At 27.9% G+C, this 26,595-nt stretch overlaps 1 protein-coding gene across 1 annotated transcript in view; it reads left to right on the top strand.

Annotated features, from left to right (window-relative positions):
* Positions 1–22,567: 22,567 nt before the first annotated feature.
* Positions 22,568–26,595, top strand: part of LOC127281166 (neurexin-1) — a 358,116-nt gene continuing 354,088 nt past the window's right edge. Inside the window, exon 1 of the mRNA XM_051304733.1 lies at positions 22,568–24,140. Within this exon, the coding sequence (XP_051160690.1) occupies positions 23,550–24,140 (591 nt within the window). The 5' untranslated portion in view covers positions 22,568–23,549. The remainder of the gene's footprint in view (positions 24,141–26,595) is intronic.

The raw sequence follows: 26,595 nt of genomic DNA on the forward strand, positions 1-26,595 counted from the left end.
GGTAGACATTAAGGAGGTGAGTAGGGTGGGGGGTGGGGGGTGGGGTAGAAAAATAAAGCCTCGACTGAAGAAAAGATATCGAGCAAATCTTTTTCAAATAAATTTGGATTATCCTACTTCCATACTGGACTTACAATCCCATCTCTCAAGATGATCCTTATCATTTATAGATTACGTTTAACAGGAAAGCATTTTCCTTGTGTGACGTCGAGATAATTAAATATCGTTTGACTCTTTTGTGTGCGCGCACGAGTCGTGTGCAATTTCACTCGTCAAGAGAAAAAAAATAGCCTTTTCATAATAAAAAATTCAAGCTGAAGGATTCGTTATTCCATTTTTTTTTTTTTTTTTGAAATAGAAAGAGAATATATTTACATTTTTTTTATTTTAAGAAATTTTTTTTAGTTAATATTAATTTTCATGTATTAAAATATTTTAAATAATATATAGATACACGTTACTCGACATACTAAAAAAAAATAAATTGTAACTACAATTTTTCGGATATTCTGTAAATTTTGTGTTATTTTTTTTTTTTTTTGAGATTTATGTGAAGGATATAAGAACTGTCAAATTTGATGAAAATTCAGTGCTCAAATTTATTGGCAAAGACTCGCATTATTCCGCCAGATAAATCCACCTTTAGCATCGATGTATTTTCAAGACAAGTGACTTTAAGAAATACCCATCTATCAAAAAAATTTTTTTTTTTAATATTATTTTTTGTACATTTAGCAAGCGCAAGACGCCGACGTAGCACCATCAGCTTTTCTTTCTCAATATACAAAAAAAGTGACGTCTCACGTAGGCAAGTAAATTACTCCATTTTCCATTCAACGCTATAGCGAAAATCAAATTCAAACTTATTCGACGGTATTGACATTTGCCAATTTTCAATTTTTTTTTTGTTTTTTTTTAAATATTTATCTAAAATGTTAAATAATTTAAAAAAATAAAATACAGTAAAAATCAATAACGAATTAGTATTAACATTAGAATGTAAATGAGAAAATTTTTTTATAATTACTTACAAAATTTTTTAATAAAAAAAAAGTATTGATAGTAGGAAAAATACCAATAATAAATACTTTATTCACATATCAATATGATAGGATGAATTAGGGAAAATACCAATAATAAATATTTTACATAATGATATAACCATTCTCAGAGTTGAAATTTATATATATATATATTCTATATTTAATATTCTATCGAGACAAATATAAATCAAAATCGACAAAATTCACAAAGTGGATGTGAAAAGCTTACGATAAATAGAATTAACAAGAGGGGTTGATCATTTATGGTGGATATTGACAAATAAATATCGTTACCACAACTGGATCATGTCCTTCTAATCCGATTAAAATTTTCCTATAAAATATTAATGTACATTTTCCTGTATGAAAATCTGATGAATGAGCATTGAAGAGAAATTAGTCTTTTCTCTTCCTAAACCTGATTATATATTATCAATAGCGGCAATTGAAAAGAATTAATTTATAATTATAATTCTATTATAATAATAGCTAAATGATCATCTTTGTTGTAATAAAAGTTCTGATATTAACAAATTATTATTAACAACTAATTTAACTGAAGGGAATGGCTTTAAGGTTGCAATTCATACTTAGAGGTGTGTATTCTCAAAACCATTCCTTTTTGGGGGGCGTGTTTTTAGAGTGCCACTCCTACTTTAGGGGCGTGTCTTTGAAAGAACACGCCTACTTAGAGGCGTGTATTATCAAAACCACTGCTTTTTAGGGGCGTGTCTTTGAAAAGACACATCTACTTAGAGGCATGTCTTTACAAAACCACTCCTACTTTAGGGGCGTGCCTTTTCAAAACCACACCCTTTTAAGGGTGTATCTTTACAAATCCACTCCTACTTTAGGGGCGTGTCTTTAAGATAACATGCCCACTTACGGATACGTCTTTACAAATCCACTCCTTCTTTACGGGCGTGTCTTTACAGTGCCACCCCTACTTTAGGGAGTGTGTCTTTAAAATAATACTCCTACTTAGAGGCATGTATTTTTAAAACAACTCCTTTTTAAGGGCGTATCATTACATGGCCACTCCTACTTTACGGACGTGTCTGTGACAACTACTTCTATTACGATGCTATTATTATTATTATTATTAGTGTAATGCTTTCTAAGGCGTTTCTATACTGAGTAGGGGCGTGTTCTTTCGAAACCAAACTTATTTAAGAGTGTATCTTTATACAATATCAATTTTTATATAAAATTTTGAATTACAAACTGAAAACTCTTTCCTGCTATTATAAATTAAATAAGTATTTCTTTTATATACATGGTATAGAGAAACATTTTCTGTTTTATTTACAAAGAACATAATATACTTAAATTGATTTGATATGTACGGTCTGCTTTTTATATTTTCATTTACATTTTGTACTTTGTGTCATTTATTTGAAAATATTAAGTCCCCTTCCTCTCGGTTTCTCTGGTGAATAGAGGAAAGTTGATATTTCTCTCTCTCTCTCTCTCTCTCTCTCTCTTGTCAATGTGAATGTTCATCCATGTTGAAGAGCACATGGTGGATATTGCAGATTACACAGGCGCACATGTGCAGTCACAGTCATATCCGTTGGTATCCCATGGCAAAAGTAGTAGAAGCATATGCGACGATAGGTCGAGATACGAGAACGTGATATTGCGTCCTTTTCGAAACTCTTGAAAGAACCCCTTTCAAATGCTGCGCCTTTTACTCTCTCCCTCTCTCTCTCTGTTTCCCTCACCTTTAGTATCATCCTCGTTGCCTCCCCTCCTCTCGTATATATTTCCCACTCTTTCAATACCCGGACCATACTTTTGCGTCCCCGTCAATAAAGCTGGCCTACTCCTTTTGCCACCATCAGTCCTTTTATATTATCATCGCCTCCCTCCACTCATATTCTATATGATATACTCACATTAAGAGAGGCGTAATATTTTTTTTTTGTTCAAAAGATAGCTAGCCGACTATATCTCTGTGAAATCCAGACTTTGCTTGGGCTTGGAAATAAATTATTTACATTTTTGTGACATGAAGAAAAAAATTCACTGATAAGAAAAGCAGAGACGATGAAAATTTAAAAATATTTTATATAATTAATAAGAAGGCGTATTTTTCGAAGCATTGATTTTCTTTCAGATTGTGTGACAACTTAAAAGAGTGTCTCAAATAAACCAATATTCAAAGGCGTTTATTTTCTAAACTACTCCCATTTAGAGTTGTGTCTTAAATGAACCACTCCCATTTAAGGCGTGTCTTAGGTAAACCACGTCCTCTCAAGGGGCGTTTCTTAAACGAACCACTCCTACTTAAGGCGTGTCTTGAATAAACCACTCCCTCTTAAAGGGATTTCTTAAATAAACCACTCCTACTTAAGGCGTGTCATACATAAACCACTCCCTCTTAAGAGGCGTGTCTTAAATGAATTACACCTACTTCAGGCGTATCTTAATCAAACCACTCCCTTTTAAGGGGCGTGTCTTAAATAAACCACTCCTACTTCAGGAATGCCTTAAGTAAACCACGCCCTCTCAAGGGGTGTTTCTTAAACGAACCACTTCTACTTAAGGCGTGTATTGAATAAACCACTCCTACTTTAGGCGTGTCTTATATAAACCACTCCCTCTTAAGGTGTGTCCTACATAAACCACGCCCTCCCAAGTGGTGTGTCTTAAATGAGCCACTCCTATTTATAGCGTATCTTAGTTAAACTACTAATTTTTAGATGTGGATTTTAAATAAAGAACTCTTACTTAGGGCGTGGCTTAGTTAAACCACTCCTTGTTAGAGGCTTCGTATTAGCGGCTATTAACAGGCAAAAATGTTTTTAAAAATATTAAAGATAAATTGAAGTTAGAAAGTAAAGCATAAGTTTTTGAAACTTTTTTTTAATTTTAATAATTGTAATTGTGATTTTTTTTTTCAAAACGTTATTGATGTGAATGTTTCGTGAGGAATTGATGAAAATATATTGCACAATATCGGAAGAGATGGTTATAAGTATCAATTTCACCTTAAAAACTCCTTTCAAGTAGAATTCTGCTTACATTATTTATAAACTCTCAGTAATTCCCTTAAATCTCGAAGAAGCCTTCTCTCTCGCAGAGTGCACTTTGCGAGTTGTACAAAAGTTGTCGTCGTCGTCGTCCTAGTCGTTGTTGTTGTTGTTGTCGTCACTTTACGACTCAAAGATCAAAGGTTCGTGCTCATGCACGAGAATACAAAAACTATGCGAAGGAGGAATGAAAAAAATGTTTCTCTCAATGACAAAAAAAAATACTTCTCTGCCAACTCTTTATATATATATATATATATATATATATATATATATATATATATATATATATATATATATATATATATATATATATATATCTATGATATTCTAGACAAGTAACTTTTTTTTCCTTCTGTAAAAATATTTTTCCTATCAAAGGCATAATTATGAAAAAAAGCTTTCTCTTTGTGAATTAAAAAATTTATGGAAACTTTTTTTTTAGTAACTTTTTAGATATAATTTACTTTTTTTTAGAGGAGGTTTTTATTAGAGAATAATTTTAAAAAGCTTTTTTTTTTTTTGTCAATTTTTTCTCTCTTTTTAAGTTAAGAGTCATTGTTGTCTATATTTGTGAAATAAAACACTATTCAATTAGCGTTTATAATATAAGAAAATTAATTTCTTCATGACGCAAGTGGCATTTTCTTAATTCGTAGAGAATTTCACTAGCCGGAGGACAGAGAGAAGAAGAAGTAGAAGACGAGGAACAAGAAAAAAATTGTGTTTTGTGTTTTTAAATAAGGTTTGTAATCATAGAAACGAGAACATCTCTCCATGATGTTTACGTTGCCAAGAGCGAGGTAGAATAGTGGTCGTAAAGATAAATGTGATGGGAAAAACAAATGGAAATTTTCCAACTCTCGTCCAAGGTGTAGGTATATAGTAGTGTGAGAGGCGCGATGAAACAATTGAGAGTGTTCGGAGGACCTATACACAAAATGGTAGTACATTCCAAAGTCAATTTGTTTTATTCAAGATAGGCCTTTGTTTACATGTATATATTTGTTAAAAATAATTTAACAAAATAAAATTTGTTAAAAATAATAATAGGTAGATACAGTGTACAAGTATCAAGAATGTGTGATCGAGGAGAGAGGAAGAAGACTAGTGGCGCCATGGTAGAAAGTCGAAGTTGTCCCAGTTGTGCCGCTGACACGAAAACGAACGTCTGGAGTGGACGCTGTATATTCAATCTCACTTTGTCATTAATGCAACCAAGTCGTCTTAGTAAGTGATTAAAATATTATTATTGGTATTTTTCCAAATTAAGTTTATCATATTGGTAACTGAGTAAAATATTTTATTATTGGTATTTTTCGTAAATTATTTTATTTTATCCTATTATATTGGTCAGTAAAAAATATATTATTATATAATTTAATTTACCTTATAATATTGGTAATTGACTAAAATATTTATTATTGGTATTTTTCCTAATTTATTTTATCTTATCCTAACATAGTGCTAAGTCAGTAAAATATTTATTATTGGTATTTTTCCATATTTATTTTATCTTATCCTAACATAGTGCTAAGTGAGTAAAATATTTATTATTGGTATTTTTCCTAATTTATCTTATTCTTTCATATTGGTAAATAATAAAAATATTTATTATTGGTATTTTTCCTCATTCAGTTTATCATATTGGTGAGAAAAATATTTATTATTGGTATTTTTCCTAATTTATCTTATTCTAAAAAATTGGTAAGTAATAAAAATATTTATTATTGGTATTTTTCGTAAATTATTTTATTTTATCCTATTATATTGGTCAGTAAAAAATATATTATTATATAATTTAATTTACCTTATAATATTGGTAATTGACTAAAATATTTATTATTGGTATTTTTCCTAATTTATTTTATCTTATCCTAACATAGTGCTAAGTCAGCAAAATATTTATTATTGGTATTTTTCCATATTTATTTTATCTTATCCTAACATAGTGCTAAGTGAGTAAAATATTTATTATTGGTATTTTTCGTAAATTATTTTATTTTATCCTATTATATTGGTCAGTAAAAAATATATTATTATATAATTTAATTTACCTTATAATATTGGTAATTGACTAAAATATTTATTATTGGTATTTTTCCTAATTTATTTTATCTTATCCTAACATAGTGCTAAGTCAGTAAAATATTTATTATTGGTATTTTTCTATATTTATTTTATCTTATCCTAACATAGTGCTAAGTGAGTAAAATATTTATTATTGGTATTTTTCCTAATTTATCTTATTCTTTCATATTGGTAAATAATAAAACTATTTATTATTGGTAGTTTTCCTTATTCAGTTTATCATATTGGTGAGTAAAATATTTATTATTGGTATTTTTCCTAATTTATCTTATTCTAAAAAATTGGTAAGTAATAAAAATATTTATTATTGGTATTTTTCGTAAATTATTTTATTTTATCCTATTATATTGGTCAGTAAAAAATATATTATTATATAATTTAATTTACCTTATAATATTGGTAATTGACTAAAATATTTATTATTGGTATTTTTCCTAATTTATTTTATCTTATCCTAACATAGTGCTAAGTCAGTAAAATATTTATTATTGGTATTTTTCCATATTTATTTTATCTTATCCTAACATAGTGCTAATTGAGTAAAATATTTATTATTGGTATTTTTCCTAATTTATCTTATTCTAAAAAATTGGTAAGTAATAAAAATATTTATTATTGGTATTTTTCCTAATTCAGTTTATCATATTGGTGAGTAAAATATTTATTATTGGTATTTTTCCTAATTTATCTTATTTTTTCATATTGGTAAATAATAAAAATATTTATTATTGGTATTTTTCCTAATTTACTCCAACTTGGTGCTTCTAATTTTTAAACGAATTGGAATCCAAATTTGTCTGGTACATTAAAATAAAAAGTTTAAAAATCCCAATTAAAGATATTAAAATAAAATTAATCTAAAATTGAAACAATCGTTAACTATTCTTCGTCGTACGGTATTTTTGAATTGGAAAATTTGCATGTAGCCCCTGAAAATTCACACTAAATTTGTGTCTGTCTGTGTGTGTTCAAAGCAAACGTATTTCAATTTGATTCGAAACTTTAGGGCGTTCTAGCCACGGGCAACCTCGAACCAGTTTGTATCAATTGAAACGCGCGAACGCGTTGCATTATCAACCTAACACTCGTTAATTTCGACCGCATTACATCCGTAGCGCCAGCTGTCAGAAAGTTGAAACGGTAATCGACTACTAAAGTACAGGAAATTATGCGGTCAATCAGTATCCAATGTTGTTTTGTGGTAACCTAGTAAGCACTCACAAAAACATACTTGCTTGAATCGAGCAAATTTTGATTGAGTCTCTATTGAGATAATTAACAATTGATACACAGTATGATTTAATTAATAATATTATTAGTAATTTATATTCATAAATTTTTTTTTTGATAGATTAGAAAGATTTTTTAAAATTTATTAATAGAAAAAAAATTTTAATTTAAAATTTAATGTAAAACCTTCTTTATAAAATATTAAACAATTTAATTAATATTGAGAGTGCTAAGAAATATCAATATATATATATAGAAACGATTTTCTCTGTGGTCTGCTTTAATTTTCCTCTGTGGCTTTATCGACCAAAAGTGATTTTGATTTTGGTAGCCCTCTGAATGTATTTCTGCATCAAACTATTTGCCAATTTTTTTTTTTCACAATGATTCCACAGTCCATTCGTCTTGAAAATTAGGGAACTATTTTTTGTCACTATTTTCGTTTGCGTCTATTTTTTTCCATAGTCGAGTATAAAAAAAACCCACACATTTTTCGTCACTTTTATTTTAAATTCTAGCCAGTACATTGGAAATATAAATATTCATTTTATTCGTCACAAAATGAAAAATCAATAGTAGAATATAGAAAAAAATTAAATGTTGCAAAATTGTTTTAAGAAATATGCGTAAGAAATTATTTTAAATTGATTTTTGTAATTTTGCTGATGTTTTATTTTTTAAAATTATTATTGTAATTAGTTTAATTTTTAGTAAACGAAATTAGATTTAAAGATAAAAATCAAAGATCAATATTCATCTGACGTTGACAGTTTCTTGATTTGAACATTCAAGGTCAAATCTCAAGTTTCCATCATGTTCGCTCCAGATCCTTGCTAGTTTGATTTTTCGATTTATTCACCGACCCGTGAATTTGTGACTATTCTGAAAATTGGAACAAAAGAAAATGTTCAACTTCAAATTACATTGTTCCACAGGTCAAATGCTTGTTGAGTGAAAAGAAGGTCAAGAAAGATTAGCTTCTCATTTATCATATAAAATTTTGATTAAATTTTTATTAGTATTTACGGCTATTTTAAAGAATTTTAATTAATTTTGAATTTAATTTTTTTTTTTTAATAACTTTTCTTTTTTATCTTGATTTATTTTTTATCAATTTACAAACGTTTTTTTTAATGTGACAAATTTTATCGCGTTATAATAATACTACATAGTCAAGAGTATTTTATTTCCTGTAAATTGGTAGTAAAGCATGATGTTGTTACATTTTTTAACATATCTGACATCTGACTTGAAAGTTTTGCTCGCGAGAGAGAAATGGGATACGCGGAGATAAGTAAAGTGATGAGCGTGCACAGTGAGAAGAGAAGTGTGCAAAAGAAAAAGGAGAGAGGGAACGAAGGAAAAAAAAAGAGGTGAACGTAAGAAAAAAACAATCGGAAAAAAAAGTAAGAAGGAAAACTGAAGTGAAGATACTAGAAAAGGGGTTTAATGTGAAACCCGAAGAAAAATGGCAGTAAGAGGAGTTGTAGGAAGTCATAGGTGGAAGGAGTGTATATAAAGAGAGAGAGAGAGAGAGAGAGCGCGCCTTGGAAAAAGAGATTTTTCAGAGAAAAAAAAGACATGAAATGAGAGAAAAAAAAGAGAGAGGAGAGAGAGGAAACGATTCCTTAGTGAAGCCGAGAGTAAAAATGATAACACTCTCAGCGGCTTTTCAAGAAGTCTCCGAATGAAGTGGTATGTATTTAATGTCTCGACAGTACGAGCCATTGTTTCGTTTTTCAGGACCGGAAGTTAAACTATCTTTTCTAAAAGTACTGTCGTGTCATAGAGCTTCTTAAAGTCGTAGCATCTTCTCAAAAATTATATTTGAAACAGACATTTGATAGAGCAAAAGTTAAAAAAAAAATTACAATAAAAAACGTTTTTTTGCTTGCTGTAATAGATAAAGAAAATTCTATTACAGACAGTCGGTTATTTATGCAAATTTCCTCTCTAAATTACCAACGGTCGGTAAAACAGAAACTATATTTGCCAACTGGTGGTAATGTAGAAATTTTTCTTTTCATTACCAAAGGTCGGTAAAACAGAAATTGCACTTACCAACTAACGATAACACAAAAACAATCTTTCAATTACCGACGGTCGATAAAACCGGAAATCGTATTTATTAAGTTGAGGTAACACAAAACTTTCTTTCAATTATCGACGGTTGGTAAAGTAGAGACTGCTTTTATCGGCAATTATAATCGATAAAGCAGAAACTGATCCGTTTTTTTAATTATTCACATAATGTATTTTTTTTTATCTCTTTAATCAAAAAATAATTAATTTCTTTAATATAGAGAGAAAAAAAATTCAATTGAAGAAGAAAAAAAAAATATGTGAATGTTTGGAATTGAAAAAAGAAAGAGTGGACAAAATGGAAAATGGTTTCTCGTGTCGGAGATCGCGCTCCCGCGACAGATACCGCATATCATTGACCCTTACTACTTTCAATATATCATTTTCTCTTGCGCGCCGAGTTTCAGAGTGCAAAAGGGAGAAGAAGCATTCTTTTTCGAACATAATGTCCATGGAAATTTTTCCATCCTCTCTCTCTCTCTCTCTTCGAACCCACAAACCATCCTCAAACCCTCTCCTCCCATCCCGCCGAAAAAAAACCTACGCCTTTAGTGTTCTGCATGCTATCATCAATACTTCAAATCTTGGCAATTCACTTTTCAATTTGAAATTGGAAAAATCTGGTTCAAGTTTTCTGAAATTATACCAAGATATTCAATAACTTGATGGAATTTATAGATGTCAAAGAGTGTGTGTGTGTGTGTGCAAATTTCACTTGAAAATTAGATTTTGAAATTTAATGATTGATGGGTTTTTATTATTATTTCTAAATTATCAATTATTTATATTATTTAATTAAATTAAAACAAAATTGATAATTGTTTAAAAAGATGTAATAATAATTAATTCAATTAAAAATTAGTTAAAATATTTTATTATATTATTAGTAGAATCAGAGTAAGTAGTCAAAAAGTATTATTTCTAAAAGGTCAGTAGAAAAGTCTAACGATAGTCAGACATGAGATGTCATTCATTTGAGTAGTGAAACCAGTTTATAAGCGAGACACTTGACTTTGTACAAATGCAAAATAAATTAATAAATTGTGAAGTAAAATTTTTTATCCCTTTTTACAATTCACAATTTTTTATTCATTGTAAATGTTTTTTCATTAAATATTCATATATTTTTTAAAAATTATTATGTATATTTAATATATTTAAAAAAAATATTATTGTCTCACTTTTTCTCTATTAATATTGTTTTAAGTCGTGAAAAATATTAATATTCCTTTTTGCTTGTGTAGATCATTCACTAAAATCTGAGAAGCAATTATTGTAACGGAGGAAGAAGACTAGTAGCGCCACGGCAGAAAGTCGAAGTTGTCGCAGTCATGCCGTTCACACGAAAACGAAGGTGTGGAGTGGACGCCATATAGTCAATCTCATTTGTCGTTGATGTGACGAAATCCTAATATATTTTATCTTATCCTAACATAGTGCTAAGTGAGTAAAATATTTATTATTGGTATTTTTCCTAATTTATCTTATTCTATCATATTAGTAGGTGAGTAAAATATTTTATTATTGGTATTTTTCCTTATTTATTTTATCTTATCCTAACATAGTGCTAAGTGAGTAAAATATTTATTATTGGTATTTTTCCTAATTTATCTTATTCTATCAAATTGGTAAGTAATAAAAATATTTATTATTGGTATTTTTCCTAATTCAGTTTATCATATTGGTAACTGAGTAAAATATTTATTATTGGTATTTTTCCTAATTTATCTTATTCTATCATATTAGTAGGTGAGTAAAATATTTTATTATTGGTATTTTTCCTTATTTATTTTATCTTATCCTAACATAGTGCTAAGTGAGTAAAATATTTATTATTGGTATTTTTTCTAATTTATCTTATCTCATCCTGTCATATTGGTAAGTGAGTAATATATTTTATTATTGGTATTTTTCCTATTTTATTTTATCCTATCATATTGGTAATGAGTAAATTATTTATTATTGGTATTTTTCCTAATTTCTTTTAATTATTTTTATTTTTTAATAATTTTTTTAATACTAATTCAATTTTAATTAAAGTTATGCAACGCCAGTATAACCAAAAATTTTTTTTTTATTAATTTAAATTATTATTAAAGGTATTACAATAAATTAATATAAATAAATGTATAATTTGCAAAATATTTAGGCGCATAAATTTATTTTATGCATTTCAAATTGAAAACTAATATAATTCTCAGACTTAAATTGATTCGCTGATGATAAGCATTCAACTTGGCAATTGGAAGGAACTGAAGGCAATTATTGCGCGGAAAAAGACCACACGATTCAAACGTCTGCGTTCGGAATCGCCAAACTTTTTTCCTCCCCCTTTGCAGTGTGGGTATTAACTTATACTCTTCAACCTCCTCATCCTTCGTTTTCCCTTTTTTTCTGTACTAAATCCAAGAAAATGTTGAAGAGAGGACGTTCGACCTGGTAATTCAAAAAAAAAAAAAAAGAAAAACTTTTCTCCTCATCAAGTCTTGAATCTCGATTCGATGGAAAATTTTTCTTCATCTCTCTCAACCCCCTCCCCTCTCTCTCTCTTATTCTATAGCCTCATAGAATTCATTCCAAAAAAGAAAAGGGTAAAATAAAAAAAAAATATATCGCAAACGCTTCATCTCCGTCAAACTTAATCCTAGCGCGTAAGAATTTAATTTTTTCAAAAAAAAAAAAAAATTCACTCCCTTGAAAAAGTATAATTGCAAAAAAAACTCTATTTACTTCAAAATTTTTCTTTGGAAATTTATGTAGAAATTTTTTTTATTTATTGAAAAAAAAATTGTAATCACAAAACTTTTAAAATAACAATTTCTTTTCTATATCGTTAATTTTGAAATAACAGACAAAAAAACATTGAGAATATTAAAAATAAAATTCAAATATACACACGTTTGAGAAAATATCACACGGAATTGAATTTGGTTGGTCTTTAATTAAATTTTTTACATATTAAATTTTTTATTCCCTCTTTGCCATATATATATATATAGTTTGATCGTGAAAAGTCAACGAGTAAATCGTACTTTGGCAATTTTTTTTCCAGCAAACGAGGGAAAGAGAGAGGGAGAGGTGGGATCTCGAGGGTAGATTCATGGTCGAACGAATGCAGGTGTGGGAGACCAATCGCTTCGCATGACAGAATCCTGAATTTCCAATTCAGCATTTATACATTTCCAATTCTATCTACATTTACATAGAGGTGACGCGACGCCTCTTCTCACCGTTTTCCAACTCGAAAATTCACTTTCCCTGTGTGCTTGTCGCGAGAGTAGCCTCCGATTTTCGTGTTTCAAAGGACCAAAACACAATGAAGGAAATTTCTCTTTCTCTCAATCTCAAAATCTCTTGTTTTCTATCGATGGAGTTGTGCTTAAAGAGAATTCACAAACGCCCTTGAAACTTTAATGTAAAATCGTTCACTCTTTCCAATAAACTATTACCTTAAACGAAATTTGAAGTTTTTCTTTTTTCAATTTTTGTATTCGATTTATGTGAAGAAAATTCAGTGTGGGTGGTATTTTGTAACTTCATTTCAATTTCACGTCACTTTCACATCATTATATAATCACTTTACTATTAATTTAATTTTCACTTCCATATCACTTTCACTTCGCATTATTTTTAATTCATTTAATAATCACTTTTGCTTTATTTTTTTTTTCACATCACTTTTGTTTTCACTTCATTTTAGATACAATTCACTTTATATTCACATTCACATCACTTTACATTACTTTTACATTAATTTTTACTTTATTTTGCTTTCAATTCATTTTTACATCATTTCACATCATTTTTAATTAAATGTTCAATTGAGTAAGTGAGTAAAGTTTTTGTTATTTGGTATTTTTCCTAATTGATTATATCGTATTGGTAAATGAGTAAAATATTTATTATTGGTAGTTTCCTAATTTATCTTATCTTATCATATTGATAAGTGAGTAAAGTATTTTATTATTGGTATTTTTCCTAATTTATCTTACCCTATCGTATTGGTAAGTAAGTTAAATATTTATTATTGGTATTTTTCCTAATTCATTATATCGTATTGGTAACTGAGTACAGTATTTATTATTGGTATTTTTCCTTATTCATTATATACTGGTAACTGAGTAAAATATTTATTATTGGTAGTTTCCTAATTTATCTTATCTTATCATATTGATAAGTGAGTAAAGTATTTTATTATTGGTATTTTCCCTAATTTATCTTACACTATCGTATTGGTAAGTAAGTTAAATATTTATTATTGGTATTTTTCCTAATTCATTATATCGTATTGGTAACTGAGTACAGTATTTATTATTGGTATTTTTCCTTATTCATTATATACTGGTAACTGAGTAAAATATTTATTATTGGTAGTTTCCTAATTTATCTTATCTTATCATATTGGTAAGTGAGTAAATTATATTATTATTGGTATTTTTCCTAATTTATCTTACACTATCGTATTGGTAAGTAAGTTAAATATTTATTATTGGTATTTTTCCTAATTCATTATATCGTATTGGTAACTGAGTACAGTATTTATTATTAGTATTTTTCCTTATTCATTATATCGTATTAGTAACTGAATAAAGTATTTATTATTGGTATTTTTACTTATTTACCTTATCCTACCATCTTGGTAAGAGAGTAAAGTACTTATTATTGGTATTTTTCCTAATTGATTATATCGTATTGGTAACTGAGTAAAATATTTATTATTGGTAGTTTCTTAATTTATCTTATCTTATCATATTGATAAGTGTGTAAAGTATTTTATTATTGGTATTTTCCCTAATTCATCATATCATATTGATAACTTTGTATCACTTTCGCTTCACTTCAATTTTCACATCAATTAGTTTTCACTTCATTTTAGATAAAATTAACTTTATATTCACTTTCACATCACTTTCACATCACTTTTACTTTCATTTCTACTTTAATTTCCATTTACTTGACTTTCACATCACTGTTAATTTTCTTTTTACATTATTTTATTTTTAATTTATTTTCATATAACTTCACATCATTTTTACTTTCACTTCACTTTTAAATTATTTCCACATCATTTTCACATCATTTTTCATTTTATTTCCGCTTTACTTTACTTTCAATTCATTTTCACATCACTTTCACGTCACTTCAGTTCATTTACACATCATCCTCACATCGCGTTTAATTTATGTCGACTTCATTTATAATTAATTTTTATTGTAACTTAAAATTAAATAATCAATTACTTCAATTATTTAATTCGTAAAAAAAATAACAACATTTTTTTCCAACAATTATTATTTAGAATTCGTTGAAATGGTGGAATATGTTATTATTATTTTGTAGTTGGTTATATATATGTAACTTACAATTACTTAGGGAATTTGATGGAAAGGAATTGAGCCTGAGAATATTCGAGACGGCTTATACGGCTTCCGTTCAAGGGGAAATTTCGAATTTCCCAACGAAGCGTAATTCTCTCTCTCTCTCTCTCTCTCTCTCTCTCTCTCTCTCGCGCCGCTAGAGACCAGTGGATGAGAAGTTTCTCGTTGTCGACTTTAGCGAACTGGTGCGAAAAGTTTTTCACCCCGATTCGTGTGGGCTATAAAGAAAATCAAATACAATGTCCCGATGGATAAACACACATCCATTTTCGCTTGACCCTGTTTTATATAAATCTCAATTCAGACTTCCAATTTCCCTCAAAATATTTTCTAGTGTTAACATTTTCATTGTTTTTTTTTTTTAAGTAAATAAAATGAAAAAAATTTTAATTTGTTAAAATAAAATATATGTTTCATATTAAAAAAAAAAAAAAAAAAAAATTGATACACATTTCTGAGAAACAATAATTTGTGGTTTTGGCTGCCAAAACCGAGGGAGAAATTACTTATACAATCCCGGAGAGACTATGTGCAACTGACACAATTGTGTATAGAGAAGGCTTCATTAGTCGAAAGCACGTTCAGATATCTGTTCACTGTGGACATTAAATCTTACAAGAATCAATGTAATATGAGACAGGTTACAAAATTTTCTCTTTTTTTTATATTTCAATTTTTTTTTTTCAATAAAATACAAAGACGATTTAGTATAATTTTTGATGATCGAACGCTTCAAATGAAAATTCACTTTTAAATCAGTTTCTCTTTTTTTAAAATATTATTAATTTATTCTTATTATTTTTGTTATTGTTATTATTATTATTATTATTATTATTATTGTTATTATTAATAATAAAATAGAATTGTATTTTTATTAGAATTTTATTACAATTACATTTTTTTAATACTCTTAATATTATGTCTTTAGTTAAAGTAAAATAAGGAAACAAAACAATAATTGGAAGATAAAAGTTAAAGACCAAAAAAATATATATATTTTTGTTTATTTATTTGAATAAATATTAGAATTTTCTTTTAGATTTTCCTATTTTCTGAATAAATGCAATTTTTCCTATACAATATAGTTTTGAAACAAACAGACACGATCATATCGACAAATTTTTGAAATAAAACATATTGCGAGTTGAAAAATCCGGATAGTCTCGATAAACCAGCTGTTGATTTTCTCTCGATAAAAAAAAGCTGAGGGAGTTGTTAAATATATATATATATATATATATATTTTTTTTTTATACGATATATAAAAAACTTAACCATTTTTCGTTTTTAATAAAAATGTAAAATTTAAGTCGTTACGAATAAATTTATTAACAAAAAAAAATGGAATTTATTTTATTTCACTTTAATACTTTTTAGATTAGGTTTTCAATTTTATTTTATATTGAGGAAAAGATTTTAATTTCAAATTTTTTATAATTATTTTATTCATTGAAGAAAAGGGGAATTAATTTATTGTTAATAAATAATAGAGGGAGAAAAAAAAATTCTTATATATACAATTCTTTTTAAAGTGAAATATTATTCTTTTATATGAACGTCACATAAAATATATATTGCGGTATTTCATTTTTTTTTTTTTAACATCGAGTTTCATTGTCGTTTCAATGAAGCTGCATACACATACACACATATACAAGTGATTATTATTGGATCCGTGAAACAATGAAATTATTCGAGTCGTTAATATCTGATGGATATTTGGATTTTGTTTCTATACATTAAATCCACCTTTTGCTCGATTCAAATTTGTTTTCACAGTTCATAGAATTTTAATTGTATATATATATATATATAATAATTATATTTTTCCTTTGAATTAGTTTATTTTTTTTTAATATTATTATTACGTATAAAGGATTTTAATAATATAATATTTGTATTGGATTTTTTGATGATTGCAAGAGAAAATGTTAATAAAAATACAAAGTAATTTTGAGTTCCCTTTTCAGAATTTTAATGCTGTAAAATACTTATTTTAGTTACAATATCTTGTGGAACAAAAAAAAGGATTAGCGCCACGGTGGTAGTATTATGAAGTAGTCGCAGTCATGCCGCTGACACAAAAAGGAAGGTGTGGAGTGGACGCCGTATAGTCAATCCCATTTGTCATTAATGTGACCAAATCCTCTTGGTAAGTGATTAAATTATTATTATTGGTGTTATTCCTAATTTATCATATCTCATCTTATCATATTGTTAAGTGAGAAAAATATTTATTATTGGTATTTTTCCTAATTTATTTTATCTTATACTATCATATTGGTAAGTAAATAAAAACTATATTATTATTGGTATTTTTCCTAATTTATTTTATCTTATTCTATCATATTGGTAAGTGAGTAAAATATTTATTATTGGTATTTTTCCTAATTTATTTTATCTTATCCTATTATATTGGTAAGTGAGTAAAATATTTATTATTGTTATTTTTCCTAATTCATTATATCCTATTGGTAACTGAGTAAAGTATTTATTATTGGTATTTTTCCTAATTTATCTTATTTTATCATATTGGTAACTGAGTAAAGTATTTATTATTGGTATTTTTCCTAATTCATTATATCGTATTGGTAACTGAGTAAAGTACTTATTATTGGTATTTTTCCTAATTTATCTTATTTTATCATATTGGTGAGTAAAATATTTATTATTGGTATTTTTCCTAATTCATTATATCGTATTGGTAACTGAGTAAAGTATTTATTATTGGTATTTTTCCTAATTTATCTTATTTTATCATATTGGTAAGTGAGTAAAATATTTATTATTGGTATTTTTCCTAATTTATTTTATCTTATCCTATCATATTGGTAAGTGAGTAAAATATTTATTATTGGTATTTTTCCTAATTCATTATATCGTATTGGTAACTGAGTAAAGTATTTATTATTGGTATTTTTCCTAATTTATCTAATTTTATCATATTGGTAAGTGAGTAAAATATTTATTATTGGTATTTTTCCTAATTCCTCATATCACATTGGTAACTGAGTAAAGTATTTATTATTGGTATTTTTCCTTATTTATATCTTGTTAACTTGGTAAATAATCGATTGAAATGAAGCTTGAGTAAATTAATTTTAATTTTTAATTTAATTTATACAATGCCAGTGAAACCTGAACTTTTTTTTTATTCTATAAATTTTTTGTTCATTTTAATAAAATAAATTTAAATAACAATATTTATTGAATACATTTAACTTTTCTGCATTTCTAAAAAATTTTTTTTTTCCAAAAATATTGTAATTTTTCATGCTGTTAAATATTATATTGAGAGGGAGGCATTTTTGAATATCATTATAATATATTTTAATGTTAAATATATTGTTATAAATTTTTCACCCACTTTTTTTCAAATTTAATTTTTCTTAACAATATTTCTGTCTTATACTTCCAATTAGTTTCCAAGTAAATATACTTTTTAAAAAATTCCCCCAACAGCACGAACTTTTAAATTGAATTAAATTTTCAATAAATTCCCCCCCCCTCTCTCTCTCTTTTCCATTGCAACATTGGAAAAATCCCCGAGGAAATAATTCAATTAACAGTACGCGGGAATATATATATATATACTAGGAAGGAAAAAAGCAAGAATTGCTCTCTGGTATTTTTGCGAAATTAAAAAACAAATAATAAAATAAATAAAAACAAAGGGAGCAGTTGGGAGAATAACTGTGAAAAGTGAAAATATCTTCTCAAATAAGTGATGCCAATAATGTTGAGAGTATAATTTATAAAAAAAAGGGGGAAAAAAACTTTAAAGTTGAAATCTGAGGTTCGAGATGCAACACGAGAATGTCCTATAATAAAAATTTCCTGCATCTTTTCTCAATTTTCTCTCTCTCTCTCTCTCTCTCTCTGTCTTTTTTCATCGTTGTCCCTGTTATTTTCCCATTTTTTCTTTTATTTATTCTCATTTTCTTTCTTTCTTGTCAAGGGGGTTTTCTTTTTTTTTCCTTTTTTTTTTTTCTTTTTCTTCCTATTCTTCTTACCTCGTTGGAGTCAAGTCTCTGGTGTGTGTAGGGCTTCAGAAAAGGGACGCGCGCGGTACTAATTAACGTGACGCTTCACCATTTCTTTTTTTTTTCTTCTTCTTCTCCTTTTTTTTCTTACTTTTCCCTTCAAGACGCTAAGAGACTTTTTTTTTGCTTTTCTTTTTTTTTCCTAAAAAAACCTCAATTTGCCTGAAATGCGAAGAAAGGGGAATTTGTAACACGGTTTCTTTCGTTGAATTTCATCTTCCTTTTTCCACAACTTTCCAGTCTAATAAATCTTTTGCTTGATGCAATTTGTGAATTTTTTTCTATTATATATTTGCAGTTTATTATTTGGTAAATTTTTCTTTTTGTTTGCAAGTTTCATTTTTTTTTTTTTTGAATTTATGAAGTTTGAGAATATTTTTTTGTGGTTTTTTTCATGTCACTTTATTTTTCACTTCACTTCACTTCACATCATTTTTACTTTTATTTTCACTTTATTTTGATTTCAATTCATTTTCACTTCACTTCACATCACTATTACTTGAATTTTGCTGTATATTTATTTTCACTTACATACTACTTTCACTTCAAATCACTTTTAAATCACTTTTATTTTCATTTTCACTTCATTATGAAATTTCAGTTCAATTTTACATCACTGCATTTTCACTTGATATTAGTTTAAATTTCATTTAATATTGACTTTCACATCGCTTTTACTTTACTTTTAATTTATTTTTACATTACTTCACATCAATGTTACTTTAATTTTATTTTCACATCACTTAATTTTTAATTCATTTTAGTTTAATTTCACTTTAATAGGTTTTAATGGATTTAGATAAAATTTGGTAGGCTCATTTATCATATTAATATCTCAAATGTGACCAAAGGATTTTAAAAAATACCCAAAAAAAAAAAAATTTTATTGTCTTTTTTCCAAAATTTTTTTTTTAATTGAAAAAATTTTTAAATAGTAAAATTTAAAGTTATATATTATAAAATCGTATTCTTTACGTCAAGACAAATCGATCAGTATATATAAAGTATAGTTTTAATTTAAATTTAAAGAATTAATGAAAGTTAAAAAATCAAAAATTCACATTTTGGCTATAAAATTTTGTGATTATTTAAATTTAAGTTTATAGATGAAATAATTGTATTCCTTACATAAAAACGAATCGATTCGTATATATAAAATTTACATTTGAGGTAAATTTAATAAATTAATGAAAGTTAAAAATAAAAAATACACATTTTAGCTGAAAAATTGTTTATTTATTTAAATTCAAGTTTAAATATAAAATAATTGTGTTTCTTGTTTAGAATGGTTGTTTTCCTGGAAAATGAAAAAATTCCTTACATAGTCAAATAAAATTAAACAGCATGTCGCTATTATTTTTTTTACTTTTATACAACACAAATTGCCTTCAAAAAAACCTACCAATTGAACCTAAATTGCAAGAGAATAAGAATAATCAATTTTATTCGATTTTCTTAGAAAGAACGTCACGAACAAAATATTTACTTGTACTACTGTTGAGTAAAACTACTGAGTGATATTACTGAGAAAATTTCAAACATTTAGAATGTCTGGCTAAATATTTATTTGAATCACTGAAAAAATTTAGAAGTGGTTTAAAAGTATGACCCAAGGTCATTTGAAGGTCATGTCAAGGTCGTTCAAGGTCAGTTGAAGGTCAAGTCAAGGTCATTTGAAGGTCATTTGAAGGTCAAGTCAAGGTCATTCAAGGTCATTTGAAGGTCAAGTCAAGGTCATTCAAGGTCGTTTGAGGGTCAAATCAAGAATGTCTGACTAAATATTTACTTGTATTACTAACAAAATTGCAAACCCGTCCAACTTAATATTTACTTGCACTACTGACAATATTGTAAACGTGTCTAACAAAATATTTACTTGTACTACTGCTGAGTAATACTACTGAGTGATACTACTGAGAAAATTTCAAACATTTAGAATGTCTGGCTAAATATTTATTTGAATCACTGAAAAAATTTAGAAGTGGTTTAAAAGTATGACTCAAGGTCATTTGAAGGTCATGTCAAGGTCATTCAAGGTCATTTGAAGGTCAAGTCAAGGTCATTCAAGGTCATTTCAAGGTCATTTGAAGGTCAAGTCAAGGTCATTCAAGGTCGTTTGAGGGTCAAATCAAGAATGTCTGACTAAATATTTACTTGTATTGCTAATAAAATTGCAAACCCGTCCAACTAAATATTTACTTGTACTACTACTTGTATTGAGGATAGAATGTTTTCCTGGAAAACGAAAAAATCCTTTACATAGTCAAATAAAATTAAACATCATGTCAATAATTTTTTTACCTTCAAACAAAACATATTACCTCTAAAAAAAAACCCCTACCAATTAAATCTAAATTGCAAAAGAATAAGAATAATAAATTTTTTTCGATTTTTTGCTTCCTCGTGGAGGAAGCTTTGTAGTCCTTTCGTTTAAATTATTATATTATTATATATATTACTAGAGGGGCTACGCCCCCCTGCGCGCTTCGCGCGCCAACTCCCCTATTTTTGGCGGGAAATACAGAGAGAGATAAGGGAAGGGGGAAGGACTTACTGCTTTATTAGGGACTTAAAACAAACATAACCTCAAAATTTAGGTCAATTTTTGGACGAAGGAGGGGAAATGAGAGGAGGGAGGGGGGACTTGCGGCTATATTCAGAGCCTTGAAACGAACATAACCTCAAAATTTAGGCCATTTCTGACAGGGGAGGGGAGGAGACTTACGGCTATATTCAGAGCCTTGAAACGAACATAACCTCAAAATTTAGGTCATTTCTGGCGCGGGAGAGGAGGGGACTTGCGACTATATTCAGAGCCTTGAAACGAACATAACCTCAAAATTTAGGAGGGGGGAATCCCCCTTCCTAGGTCAAGAATTCTTAAAACAGCGTCAGCGGCGATATCTTTTTGTAATATAGGAAGATATATTATTATATATAACCTTAAATTTTTCTATTTAAAAATTTTTTCGATTAAAAAAAAAATAAAGTGATGTGAATTTAAAATGAAGTAAGAGTAATGTGAAATGGAAATGAAGTATAAATGAAGTGAAAGTAAAGTAAAAATGAAGTGAAAGTAAAGTAAAAGTGACGTGAAGTAAAAATAAAGTAATGTGAAATTAAAAATTCTACTAATTAACATTAAAGAAGAGAATTAGAAAAAAAAAAAATATTTTAAATTGAATAGCAAATTATCATCTTTTTTTTTGTCAATTTAAAGCAAAAAAAAAAAAAAAAAAGAGATTGTTTTCAAAGAAAACTCGCCATTTAACAAAATCAGTGACGCGTTGAGTAGCGAGAAACCGGAAGTCCACGCGCTGTAAAACATCATTGACATAGTTGCAAGTGGATCGTCCTTTAGATAGACGGAGAAAGAGAAAAAGGGGGATGATTCACCCACAGAGCCTGAAAATACATCTATAGGGGAGATTCCACCCGACGCGCGCGGCTTCAATTCTCACCGTTCCTCGACCTATACCGTAGTACGCTCAGGGTTGTAACTATATATATATATATATATATAGAATTTCCCTCTCCCATATCAAAACCCTTCCACCCACTTATAAAACCCACCTTTCCAAAGTCGTGGTTCTTTCCAGGTGCGATGTATAGCGACCGCCACCTTCGTCGTCGTCGTTGTCGTCATTGTTCAACAATGTTTTTTGCGCATGCGTAAAATAGTGGCGCGCTGCGTCGGCGTGAAATGCGTCGTTCCGTCAACGTTCCTTGATGTGCGGCGCTGCCTAAAAGGTAGAAAGCACAACTATCAGCCGAATAACCTCAGTATCAACGGGAGCCGTCGTGAGGGCCGATCCTCCACTTCCTCCCACTAACAATTGCGCCCCCCTCCTTACCCTTAAAAATACTAAAAACGGCTAAGGGATGCTCAGTTATAACAAAGCATTGCCGCAGAGGAACACGGAGACAAGGATTCATTGTTTCATTATGACATAAAGAAGGAACAATATTTTTTTTGAAAATTGTGTTGAGGTGGAAAAAAAAGGGAGGGAAAAGAAAAAATAGTAATAATAAAAATGGGGCGTACGCGAACCGACGAGTCGCGGATCGATCGTCAAATAACTTGGTGCTAAAACCAGACTGCTCACTGCTATTATAACACGGAAAATATCTTTTTCCATCCCTTTCTCTCTCTCTCTCTCTGTGTTTCTCTATCTCTTTTTCTCTCTTTCTCTCTCTCTATCTGTCTTTCTACCTTCTCATCTTTTCCGCCATTTCGACCTTTTCCGCCAACCACCCCTTTTACACATATCACTAGTGATTGTAATTTTTTTTTTCTTTTTTTGATGATGATGAAACAAAACTTGTAGTGATGTTAATGACAAGGTTCACGAACCTTAGTTTTATCATCAGTGAAAAAAGTGTGTCATGAAACTGCCGTTGAGGTTAGGTTTTGCGAACCTCATCTCCATGTGAAGCGACGGATGAATGAAGAGGAAGAAATTTTCACGCGGATTAATAATTATAGTGAAGTGAATTGTGAAAAAATTGTGATTGGTTTTTTTTTTGTAACTCTCGCGCGCGAATGGAAGAATCAATTAATGATAATGAAGAAATGAAAATAATTTTAAGAATTTTTAAAAAGCCAACTTGACCTTTCATTTTGAAGGTTAGGTTGTTGGGAAAAAAATGACACGACTCGTTATTTTATTCCTGATTCCCATTTTGGGTCAGGTTGTTTTAACATTTGTCCTTGAGGGTTCAGCGACAAGTTATGCACAATTTCGTAAATGGAATGCAGCATTAAATGGAACATTAGAATTTGAATTTAAAACTGAACAAGGCAATGGATTATTATTATATACTGATGATGGTGGGACATATGATTTTTTTGAAATAAAATTAATTGAAAGTGCATTAAGATTAAGATATAATTTAGGTGGTGGTGCACAAATTGTAACTGTTGGTCGTGATTTAGGCGATGGACATTGGCATAAAGTGCAAATAACAAGAAATAATGAAAATACAACATTAACAGTTGATGGTGTTGCTGCAACATCAACATCGCGTGGTAAAGAATTTGAATTTGGTAAATTTATTGGTAATTCAGATGTTTATATTGGTGGTATGCCAAGTTGGTATAATACTAAATTAACATTATTAGCATTGCCAAGTGTTATATTTGAGCCACGTTTTAATGGAATCATTAGAAATTTGGTTTATGCCGATGGAAACAACTATGTGCCAAGGAGACAGGAGATGAAGAGCCGGGACGCAAAGGTGAGTTATTTTTTTTTTAGTAAAAATTAGATTTTGTTTTTTTTGTAACGAAAATTTACTTCATTTATTGTGAGAACAATGTATAACTTATGAATAATGTGAATTGTTTTTTGCATTAACAAAAATGGGTTATTTTACACGGATAAATGAGGTTTATTTTTTTGTACAATAGTGTGTGTGAGTTTTCTCAGAGAGAAAATTTTTGTTGAAGAAGATGCAGGGTAATTTTAAAGACAAATGGAATAATTTTACTGTAAGATGAAGATGTTACTTGGGTGAAATTTTAAGGGAAATATTCAAGAGAATTTACATATTTCCTAGTAAATATTATTTTAAAACAAATTCTAATTCAAAAAATTAAAGGAACAGTGTGTTAAAAACACACTATCTTATAAATTAAAACAAATAGCAAAAAAAAAATAACATACCAAAATAATAATATTAATCTTATTTGTCTTTAAAATCAAACATCTTTAACATTATTTTCTACTATAAGGTAAAATTGTCTTTTAAGAACTGCAAAAACAATTCTTTTTGGATTTAACACATAATATCAAAAATTGCGAACTAAATTTATTTAGTTCCCCTTTTTTATTCAGATTGTTTGTAATCTTGAAAAAGAAATTATTTATTGTTATGAATACGTTACGATAGTATCAAGGTATAAAAATAAACATTTCTCTCTCTCATGATTTTGAAGATTGCTGTCTGGTAAAAATGTCTTTTAAGAACTGCAAAAACAATTTTTTTGATTTAACACACATCCATAATTATGAACTGAATTTATAATTAGGTACCCTTTTATATTTAGCCCCTCTTTTTTTCTTGAAAAATTAATTAATTAAATTTTCTTCTAATTTTTTAAATTGAATTTTGAAATGTGTTACAAAGAAATTATTTCAAAGGAGATTTTAAAATAAATGCAAAGTATAATTATATATTTCGTCAAAGTAGGCTAAAAAATATCTATAATGATTTGTGACAAAGATATAGTGAAGTAACATTAATGATTCCATATATATATATATATATATATATATATGCTTATAAAGCATAATAATAGAACCAATAATGATTAAAAGAAAAGATTCTACAGAATGATAAAAAAGAGGGTAAATATCAAGAGGGATTGTAATTCTATTTCGTGCATGTTGTACACTTGAAATGCAATTACAATTACTGTTTTTAGATTGATCTATATATGTTCCTTAATGATGTTATTTTTCATTCGTTCCATATGCAACTCAACTTTTATGTAATAGAAAATTAGCATAACATGTAAAGTTAATTTTAATAAGTTTAATTTATTATTTACTTTTTAAAAATTTTTTTTTATTTTCTAGAAATTTGGAATTTTTTTTTTTTTTTAAATATTAACTATCGAAATATATATATATATATATATATATATATATTTATTAAAAAACATCAATTATTTTCATTGAAATATATTTTTGTCTTGAATTAGAAAGAAAAAAATTATCTAGCGTTTTTTTTGGATGAGTACTTTTTTTTGAATTGAATTAAATGATTTTTTTTTTACAAAAAACAAATATTAAATGAGTATTCAGCACGAAATTTCACATTAGAAAACACTTAAATAAATATAAAAAAGAAATTGTAACGGAAAAATTGAGATAAAATATCTGAAAATATTTTAATCTAAAGGACGTTTGGCATAAAACACAAATAGATACGTAGGGTCTTTAAATGGCGATGGGGAAAGCTTAAGCTTTTTTTTTGTCGTCTTTCGGCATCAAGGCGAGTATACATAAACGAATGGCGCGCTTTTTGAATGAACCGTTGAGGCAATTGAGTCACTATTTTTAATTCTATTTTCCTATTAATTAAATTCAATAATTAATTTATTAGATAATTAATAAATAATAATATAATAAAATAATAAATATTATTAATAAATATTAATAACTTTTTATAATTTTTAATAAATAGAAAAATTTATTTTATTTTCAATTTAATATTATTTTTATTATCGGGCTTTTTCAATAATTACACATTTTCAAAAATTGAAAATTTCATATCTCTCTCTCTCTCTCTCTCTCTCGTATCTTTTTGGGAGAAATACATTAAATTTAGTTCTTTATATTGGATTCCTTTTGAACTGGAGAAAAATTGATAAATCAAAAAGTTGTACTTACTTCGATGGCAAGTAATTCTATCGCCTCTCCTGAAAAGAGTTTATTAAAGTCATATAAAGTTTTGGTACTTTGAAAAGTAGTCTCACTACTTAGCTTTCAAACTAAAAATGAACTGATTGTTTTAATATATATATTTTTTTTTTAATTTTTGTTTCAACTTCTTTATGTTTTTCATAAAAAAATTATGAAACTTTATTTGACATAACCCACTTTTGGAAAGATTCCCAGGAAAGTGCCTCCTAGAGGTTCTATCAGATTTCCGCCGGAACTTCCAATGTAATTCCGTCGGAATTCCA

The sequence above is a fragment of the Leptopilina boulardi genome, unplaced genomic scaffold (genome assembly GCF_019393585.1).
Source record: "Leptopilina boulardi isolate dan_hultmark-lab unplaced genomic scaffold, ZJU_Lbou_2.1 LbouV2_266, whole genome shotgun sequence".
NCBI lineage: Eukaryota > Metazoa > Arthropoda > Insecta > Hymenoptera > Figitidae > Leptopilina > Leptopilina boulardi.